Source organism: Laetiporus sulphureus, assembly GCF_001632365.1.
Source record: "Laetiporus sulphureus 93-53 unplaced genomic scaffold LAESUscaffold_1, whole genome shotgun sequence".
Classification (NCBI taxonomy): domain Eukaryota; kingdom Fungi; phylum Basidiomycota; class Agaricomycetes; order Polyporales; family Laetiporaceae; genus Laetiporus; species Laetiporus sulphureus.
The window spans coordinates 2,238,493-2,246,867 of record NW_024468510.1 but is presented as its reverse complement, the minus strand read 5'-3'; the positions used below and the strand labels follow the sequence as shown (position 1 = coordinate 2,246,867).

General features: G+C 61.3%; 3 protein-coding genes across 3 annotated transcripts; 2 read left to right on the top strand and 1 right to left on the bottom strand.

The window, feature by feature from the left end:
• Positions 1-3,006: 3,006 nt before the first annotated feature.
• On the bottom strand, positions 3,007-4,366 carry LAESUDRAFT_39393 (uncharacterized protein). The gene is made up of 2 exons (XM_040902291.1): positions 4,339-4,366; positions 3,007-4,268 (listed from the first exon to the last, which is right to left on the bottom strand). Exon 2 carries the CDS (start codon positions 4,012-4,014, stop codon positions 3,130-3,132), a length of 885 nt encoding a protein of 294 aa, XP_040770824.1. The 5' UTR covers positions 4,015-4,268; positions 4,339-4,366; the 3' UTR covers positions 3,007-3,129.
• Positions 4,242-5,723, top strand: LAESUDRAFT_39812 (uncharacterized protein). Its single transcript, XM_040902302.1, has one exon. It carries the CDS (start codon positions 4,469-4,471, stop codon positions 5,270-5,272), a length of 804 nt encoding a protein of 267 aa, XP_040770823.1. The 5' UTR covers positions 4,242-4,468; the 3' UTR covers positions 5,273-5,723.
• Positions 5,219-8,363, top strand: LAESUDRAFT_719677 (uncharacterized protein). Its single transcript, XM_040907678.1, has 4 exons — positions 5,219-6,149; positions 6,201-7,017; positions 7,080-7,257; positions 7,318-8,363. Exons 1-4 carry the CDS (start codon positions 5,274-5,276, stop codon positions 8,099-8,101), a joined length of 2,655 nt encoding a protein of 884 aa, XP_040770822.1. The 5' UTR covers positions 5,219-5,273; the 3' UTR covers positions 8,102-8,363.
• The last annotated feature ends 12 nt before the right edge of the window (positions 8,364-8,375 follow it).

The following is an 8,375-nucleotide window of genomic DNA, read 5'->3' as shown; positions in this document are numbered from 1 at the left end:
AGCGGGGAAAACCACCGCGCTGCCGCCGTGCAGGAATGTCGAATGAAGTGGCTCTAGACCGTCCGGCCGTAAGCAGCATCCAATTCGACATTGCTGGTCGTCATTCTTTGCACAGGTATGTAATTGAGATGTATAAGGTACGATAAGATACAACAAGAGATGTCTAGACCTTACAGCGTGGTAAACTACTCGAAAGAAGGCGACTCCATGACGGGCAATAGGCATACTTCATAGACCCAGCGTCCCAAGGCACGCCCGGCGAGTGATCTGCAGTGCCCGCAAACGCGATACGCTCACCTGCGGTGAAAAGCAGAGGCACAATGCTGCGCCGTGACGTCCTTTGGAAGACCCGTGGACAACAAAGTCCGAGTACTATCATCGAACATGGAGTTGGTCCAGTGATCAAGCGAAACATGTGCATTGTGCGCGAACCCCGCAGCCGATCGCGAATTTCTCGCTAGGTGGAGACTGGGCTAGAAGTACCAGCAAGTCTCATTATTCCACTCATACCGCGTGAAGCCGTGAGCCAATCCGAGGCTCGTGCAGGCAGCAAAATTGTTGTCGGCTCCACGGTGACAATACCTCCCCCAAAGGACGGTGGAGTGCTCACATGTCATCGACAATTAATGGTCAAGGCCCTGTCGGCATACGTGTCCAGCCTGGGTGTAAGAGACATAGCCTCGCTTGACCCTTGCGCAGAAGCCGGCATCGATCCAACCGTTGCGTCGCAAGAGATACGCCGATCCTCCTGCGTCGGCGTACATGTCCGAGCCTGAAGGCAAGAACTTGACTCTTGATCAAAGGTCTGCGTCATCCAGCCATCGCCTCGCAAGAGCCTGTCCGAGCCTGAAGACAAGAATTTGACTTTTGATCAAACGTCTGTGTCGTCCAGCCGTCGCCTCGCAAAAGCCTGTCCGAGCCTGAAGACAAGAACTTGACTCTTGACCAAAAGTCTGCGTCATCTAGCCGTCGCCTCGCAAGAGCCATGCCAGTTTCGGACCCGTCAGACTACAGGAGCGAGAGTCTAACCAATGACGAGGACAGACACAATCGCAGCTATGCCCAAGTTCGAGACACCATCGAGCCTCTGCCCCGAATCAGCACCGCAGGACTCCCCACTCCCCGCGATCTACGTAGCCCATAAAAAGTCTAAGACGCGCAGTTTAACGGAGCCCCACACGAGGAACTACCAGAAACCATCCGAGTAGCGAGGCACGCTGCCATACGCTATTATTCGTCCCAGCGGGCCGCACCGGTCTCGTCGAACGAGGACCCCAGGCCCCACTGGCAGATCCGATCCTTTTCGCCGCGCACACATTCAGGACGGCTCAGCGAACAGGAGGACAGCAGGAGGCGCCCGGGACACAGGACATGGGACATGGGAGAGAGACGGAAACGCAGCATCGCCGTTCGTTGTATTCTGAACTTTGTCTTTGATTCCTGCTTCCTCAACTCCGCACAAGCGCACAGGTGCGGCTCGTGCTGGAATCGTCGTGGCGTTCCCGCAATGCCGCAATTGGCAGCGCGGACCGCAGAATGCAGGTACACAGAACGCAGGACGCAGAACGGCCGTCGTGCACGACGAATTTCATAGATAGAAAAAGGCATCAGAAGCCGAGCCACCTCATTCATTCGCCTTTTGCATCTCACCAGGGTCGCGCACGCAAGGGAGAGCGGTGAAGACAAGGGCGTCGGCGGAAACCCGACGACGCCGCAAGGGCAAGGACAAAGGTCCGTCTGTCGCCATGACTCCGCCCCTCGGTCGCTACCAGGCGCGCTCCCTCCACCTTTCGGTTTGAAATTTCATCTCTCCTCTGCGCACACACGCACGCACGCACGAAAGGCTGGCTCCCACCGTGCGCGCGGATGCCGGTGTGCGCCATTAGTGACCACGTCACCGACGGTGATTGGTTATCGTGGTCGCTGCGTCCGAGCGAATCATAGCGCGCACGGCAGGACAATACAAATGCTTGCGGGATACGGTGACGGGGATGGGATGAGCAGATCCACGCTTCGATGTCGCACGAAGCAAAGAATTCGAAGCAAGACAGGAACGTAGGACGGAAGTCCTGCCGAGTGGAGTGGATGATTGGCTGACGCCGCTCGTCCAGCCAGCTCCGCAAGGATGCTTCTGCGCACAACCTCGCGCATTTGTCAGCACCCAGCACCCTCCCGTCTCGTACTTTCCCAAGCTCTGTGCGACGTCCAACTGCATGCAAGGCACACGAAGACAGGCGCGGCGGTTGCGCGGTTCGCGGCCTGCATGCGCGGATGCTGTGTGCAGCTACATTGCTTCTCGAACGAGACGAGATGAGGATGCCGGCGAGCAGCTGACAAGGGCAGGAGAGGGGACATGGGCCGGAACACCCTTGAGCAGCATAGCGTTACTAGATAGATCGACGCCGCACCGGTACATATCCTACCCTCGGTGATCTAACGGCCGTGGCCTGCCCCGCAAGCCACAGACGATCCGTGCAGGCAGTCCATCTTACCCAGCGAGCCGCTCGCCGGTGATTATCTGTACTGCAATGCTTAGCGAGAACCCGGGCAAGCCGCTAGGCAGAGAATCGTCGCGTGCGAGCGAATGTTTAGCAAGACAGCGGTCAATTTGGCTCAGGGCCGTAGTAAGTTACACACAGCGAGGCAGAGACCAGAACCAGAACGTACGCAGTGCGGAAATGAACGCGAGAACAGGGATCTGAACTACTGGCGTACAGCGCACGGGAAGACGCGTCCAGTGCGGCACGGCACTGCGAATGCAACGAGGAGACGGGAGGCGCTGGGAACATCTGCGCGCGGTGAGTCGACGCGAACTCGCGGACGCGTTAACTATACAGACGAGGGACCTATCGATATCCATCGCGCGCGCGCCGACCGCATGCATGCATGTAGAACCTTAAATTCGCGGGCCGCTCCATGCAGGCATTGTCGCCTGGTCGGGAGCTGTAGGACTGAGAGAGGTGGCGCGCGACGCCGTACGTTGTTCGGACACCAGAAGCGCAGCGCAGATAGGTCCTTGTGGCTGCACGCACGGCGCTGGCGCTGGAAGCGTAGGCAGGTGACGCTAGCTAGTCGCGGCAGGGGAAGCCGTTGTACCGCAGGCAGATGGCCGCAGGGATGACACGGTGATCAGACGTATGGGCCTGAGATGGGAAGGCGCGGGCGGGGCAGAGGGCAAACATATTTGTCTGCGCGGCTGCGATTGTACCGCGGTTGCGCGGCGGTGCATAGAAACAGATAGGAATGGGGCAGGGGAGAGTAGCGCTGGCAAGGGAGCGGTAATGTGTGCGGTGCGGAGCGGAGAGGGGAGAGAATTGCAAAGGACCCCCGTCGAAGGGGAGAGAGAGGAAGAGGACCCCCGTCGAAGAGGACGGAAAGGACGGTCTGATGGAGCGGGGGGTGGCTGGCTGGGAAGTGGCTGAATAAGGCGGGGAGGGAGTGCCTCACCACGGACGCGTTGTGATGGGCGGGACAATGCGCCACATGCTCCCGGGGTGGGGCAAAGGGGGCGGGCGCTATAGCGGAAGTAAAAAGAAAGCGCGCTCGTAACCAGGATTGTCTGGGCTCGTTGGCTGCGATCATCAGAACAAAACCGGGATGATCAGCAGGGGTAACACCAGGAACCACCCGGCCGTCTCGGGTGTACTGCGCGGCTGATTCGCATCGAGTCCATCGTTGTAGTCGCCGAGCCACGCAGCTCGCATGAGGTGGCAACGATGGGACACACAACTCGATGGTCGTCGCACGGGACGCCGAGGCGCACAGGCCGCACACAGCAGCGCATTGGGCGGCGCAGAATTTCCATGAGAAGACACGTGGGCGGGAGGCGTGGGAGCCTTCTCGGGAAGAGCGATCACCCGCCGCACGATGAGCCGCCGTCTCCGCCGGTGAGCGCGCATCAGCCGACGACCAACAGGCCTCCCGAGAATCGGGCGCGGACCCCAGCCACTGGCCGCCCACGCGCCGACTGGACCGAACAGTGCCTGTCACCGTCGACATCTGTCTGGAGGCCATCCTCCGGCGGGATTGGCTCTTCGCGGCGCTGGGAGATTATAGCCACCTAATCGCTGCCTCGAGCATGCACACTCTCCCCGCATCGTCGACCCTTGGCAGATCCTGTGTCGGGGTTCCGCTAGACGCAAAGATCCAGGCCCGTTACGTACGTGTGAAAGACCGACATGTTCCCGTGGATTTCCGCGCATTCGCATTCGCTGTTGGCGCGCGCGCGCATCGCAGATATTTTTTGCCACTGCACCGCATGACACGCACTGCTGCGAACGATCCACCGCGACGTTCGACGTCAGTATGACCAGAAGAGATGCAAATGATATACTGCACCGTGGTTCGACGCGCATCAAGAATAGACGAGACTGCGCAACGGTCGCAAAGTCCGGAACGGGGCATGGACACGGCGTGGGCGCGTGACAGCGACGAGCACCGGGGGAAGGCATGAGGTGCGCTAAAGACGATGGACGTGGGAGGATGCCGTACGACGCATGCGCGATACGAGGCGTCGGAGAGGACGGTGGTGAGGCGGCCGAGCGCTGAGGACCTGCGGGAGCATTGTGGAGGGACGGAGTCCGATATGGCCAAGGGCCGCGGTTCCTGGACGACGGGGACGCAAGGGGAAAGCGAGGCGTCAGACGGCGATGAGAACTCGGAACCACTCCTGGTGGTGGAGAGAAGTCCTCGCACCCACGCACGCACGGAACACCCAACGCGCAAGGGCCGGCGCGGAGCTGCACAGTCGGCACCGGGCAGGGCCAGAAGACGCGGAGACAAGTTGCGTTGCACAGGCCGCATGCATCAGACATTCCATCGAAGGGCAAGCTCGGGCCATCGCCGTCGTCTGGTGCGCGCTCGCCTTGGTCGGGAGAATTTGCGAGCGAGGGCGTGGCACAGCACGGAGGCCACCACGCCTGGTGTGGCCATCCCCACGAGACACAAAGTGGCCGGGGTCCCGGGGCGGAGCCGAGAGTGGAAAGGGGCGCCGGAAGGGTGGCGGGAAAACAGGGCAAGCCGCCCAATCAGGCAGGCGGTCAGCGCCGCGCTAGCCAATCGCCGCACGCGCGCCCCCCAATCCGGCTGCCCAGCCACAGCGAGCGTGCCGCACGCATATCTCCTCCCGTCCGCATTTATGGCCCCGCATCCCCGCCCGGCCCTCCTCCTCCCCCAGCCCCGCCATCGCCTCTACCTCCCTCCTCGCCGCCGACGACGACGACGACCCCTTCCCGTCCCCCTCCACGCACCCCGCGTCCTGCACCTCGTCTGACATGTCTGCCTCGCCACATCCACCCCCTCCTCCTGCCCCCATTCCCGTCCCCGCCACACGCTCGCCCCCAGAGCCTCCCGCGCCGTCTGTGTCGGTGCCCGCGATGGTCAATGGTGGCGCGCCCCCTCCTAGTCGCTCGCCCGCGCAGCTCGCCTCCCTCCTCTCCGATGCCCTTCGTGAGATAGACTCTCTGCATCACGAGCTCTCCAAGGCCAAACGACGCGCGGAAAAGGCAGAGCGTCTCGTCTCCAGTCTCACCCAGCCTTCGTCCTCGTCAGCTGCCACACGCTCAGGTAGTGACAACTCACCCTCTGGCGCCCCGAACGGCTCCCCCGCGAACGGCCAGGCACAACCACTTCCCGAGTCTGCCGTCAAGGTCATCCTCGAGTACGAGGCGCGCGCTGAGCGCGCAGAGGCCGCTCGCGACGAGTCCGACGCACGCCTCCGCATCATCCAGGAAGCATGGGGCGAGCTCAATCACTATCTCAGCACCGTCGAGGTCCGCTCCTCCGACGCGCGCATGAACTTTTCGCGCCTCGTCGCGGACGGTGGCGGCCAGCTCGTCCTCGTCCAGCCTCCGCTTCCGCCGTCCCAGTCTCTCCCGAGCATCGGCTCGTCTATGCTCAAGTCCGCTCCCGGTCGTTCCGCGGCCCTTCACCGCGCGAACATAACCGGGGCAGCGGTTTTTCCGACGCTCCCTCCTCCGCCCGTGCCCAACGCCAACAGTCGCGTCAGGCCGCGGTCGGGTAGTATGGACGCAATCGTGTATCCTGGTCTTCCTGGTGGACCTGGCGTGCCGCCTCCCGCAAAGAGGATGCGCAGCGAGCGTGATCTTGACCGTGAAATGATTGACAGACCGCGTCGTTACAGTGCTTCTGTAGGTCATCCTTATGTCTAGCTGTAGTTACCCTTGCTGACTCGCCGTCAGCCGTCTAATTCACCACAGTACATGACAATCAATGGTCATGCCACAGAGTCTTCGCCGCTCATTCCGCTTCAACACTCGGGCAATGCAAGCGTGCCCGCTCTTCACCCGTACTATCATCCATCGCCGCAACAACGTTCATACCGTGCTGGAGGCCGTGAACGCGAGGAACCCGTGCAAATACGCTATGTCGACGCCACTGGCCGTCCTTCGCAGCAGGCGCTCGGCGAACGCCAACCCCACCGTCGCGGCCGCTCGCACTCGCGTTCTGGCTCGCATTCTCGCTCACGTAGTCGGGGCAGTTCGATCAGCCTCGAAGAGATGCTGTTGGAGGCGACGACGGGCGACGACCCTGATCGCCGCCTCGATGGCGCGCCCGCCGCCCTCGCCCGTCCGCACGCTCAGTCGCTCTCGCATCACCCGTCCCAGCACATGGTCATCCCGCGCATGCGTCATCGCTCGCAGTCCCCTGATCGACGCGATCGCGCATTCCATCTTGGCGTGCCACACAACCATACGCACTCACGCTCTCGCGCATCATCCTCGCTGTCCGCGCACCCCTCGCATCAACAGCTGCACCCGTCGGCATCTGCGTCCGGCCCGGGAGTCTCGCCTCCGGGCAGCTCTGGCGTCTCGCCTATTCCTGGACACAGCGCGGGCGGAAATGGAGTGGGTGCCCCGGGGCCGCTTCCTTCGCCTGGCCAGGTGCAGACGTATCAGACGCACATTTTTGCACCGCCTGTGACTGGTGCCCCTGTGAAGAAGAACAAGTTAGGGAGCTCTCAGAGCCTCGGCGCGAACGGGACGGTTCTGACCCTTGGTACGTGCATCGATCTATGAAAGAAGGCGTGATTTGTTCATTGTCTGCTGCACCGACCTCAGGTCCCACGGGAAGCTTGATCGCGGGCCCGTCGACTATTCAGGGCGGGGGCTATCCGCCAACGAACGCCCAGGGTCAACGCATCTGCAGGCAGTGCGGACTTCCCGGGCGGTACAAGGAAGGCAAGTGCGTCGAGAAGTGGGGTCCAGGGCCCGAAGGTCCTGGAACAGTATGCGACCGGTAGGTTATTCACTGCTTCGCGAAGTATGTATTCTGACCATTACTCGCCCAACCAACCAGCTGCCGCAAGAAAATGAAGCGGGTCGAGCGCCGCGGCACATTAGATAGCCAGATGGCGAGCGGCGTCCTCGGCCACCACCAGCAACCAGCAGCCATTCATCCGTCTTCGCACCACCAAAACTCGCTCAACGGCCGTCCGGGTCCCGATCGTGCGCTTCATAGAACAGACACGTTGCCGGTCACTCATGGAACGTCGCCGCAGTCTTCGCGCGTCCTTGGCCCCAATGGCACGGTACTCTCTTCTCCACCGTATGGACGCCATGAGCGCGAGCGTGAACGCGACGAGCAGCAGCGCTCGATGCCCTCGCCGCACGCGCAGTCTGCACGCATTGGCTCGCAGCGCTCACCGCCGACGCCGCCGTACATTGCGACTCTGCCCGGGTCGTCGGTCAACGACGACGACGACGTATTTGAGGAACGTGGCTTACGGCCGAGGGGCTCTCGTGCCCAGTCTCCGGTGGGGCACTCGAAGACTTCGTCTGGTGGTGCGCGCGTGAACGGCAACAAGTCCGCGTCGCATTCCCCGCCGCTCAACGGCAATATGGCCGTATCTTCTGCTCGAGGCTCGCCTCGCGACTCGGACACATCTCGTCATAGCGCTAGCAACTCGCGCTCGGAGGTAGACATGGACGCAGACGCCGATGCAGATGCGGACGCCGATGCGGATGCTGAGGCTGAGGTCGACGCCGACGCTGATGCCGACGCGGAGCTGCTCGAGGCGGTGGACGCTGCGGAAGCGAACAACAACACCGAGGAGGAATGGCTCAAGAAAGAACCGATGTGAAGTGCAAATAAAAAATGTATATTGCCGAACGCTGGTCCTCGTCCTATGTGGAATGACTTATGAAATTGTGAAGTATGTACCCACTACGTTTCTGCTTGGGCTTATAGATTGTCGTGCTTTTGTCGTTGTTATCATGCTGTCGTCTTGTGGGAGATTCGGTGCTCGGACTTGACGTGTCTCTATAACGTTCCAATGTATGGTATTATGAAGAGGATGCAAATAGAAGCCGAATGCGCGCATGTTGTCCATGAATGTCGGTGACCCTCTCTCGTAT

Coding starts and splice junctions, on each gene's coding strand:
- LAESUDRAFT_39812 (XM_040902302.1), top strand. CDS start 4,469: ATGGACGTGGGAGGATGCCGTACGACGCATGCGCGATACGAGGCGTCG.
- LAESUDRAFT_39393 (XM_040902291.1), bottom strand. CDS start 4,014: ATGGCCTCCAGACAGATGTCGACGGTGACAGGCACTGTTCGGTCCAGT.
- LAESUDRAFT_719677 (XM_040907678.1), top strand. CDS start 5,274: ATGTCTGCCTCGCCACATCCACCCCCTCCTCCTGCCCCCATTCCCGTC. Junction 6,150..6,200: donor CGCGTCGTTACAGTGCTTCT/GTAGGTCATCCT, acceptor ACTCGCCGTCAG/CCGTCTAATTCACCACAGTA. Junction 7,018..7,079: donor CGGGACGGTTCTGACCCTTG/GTACGTGCATCG, acceptor CACCGACCTCAG/GTCCCACGGGAAGCTTGATC.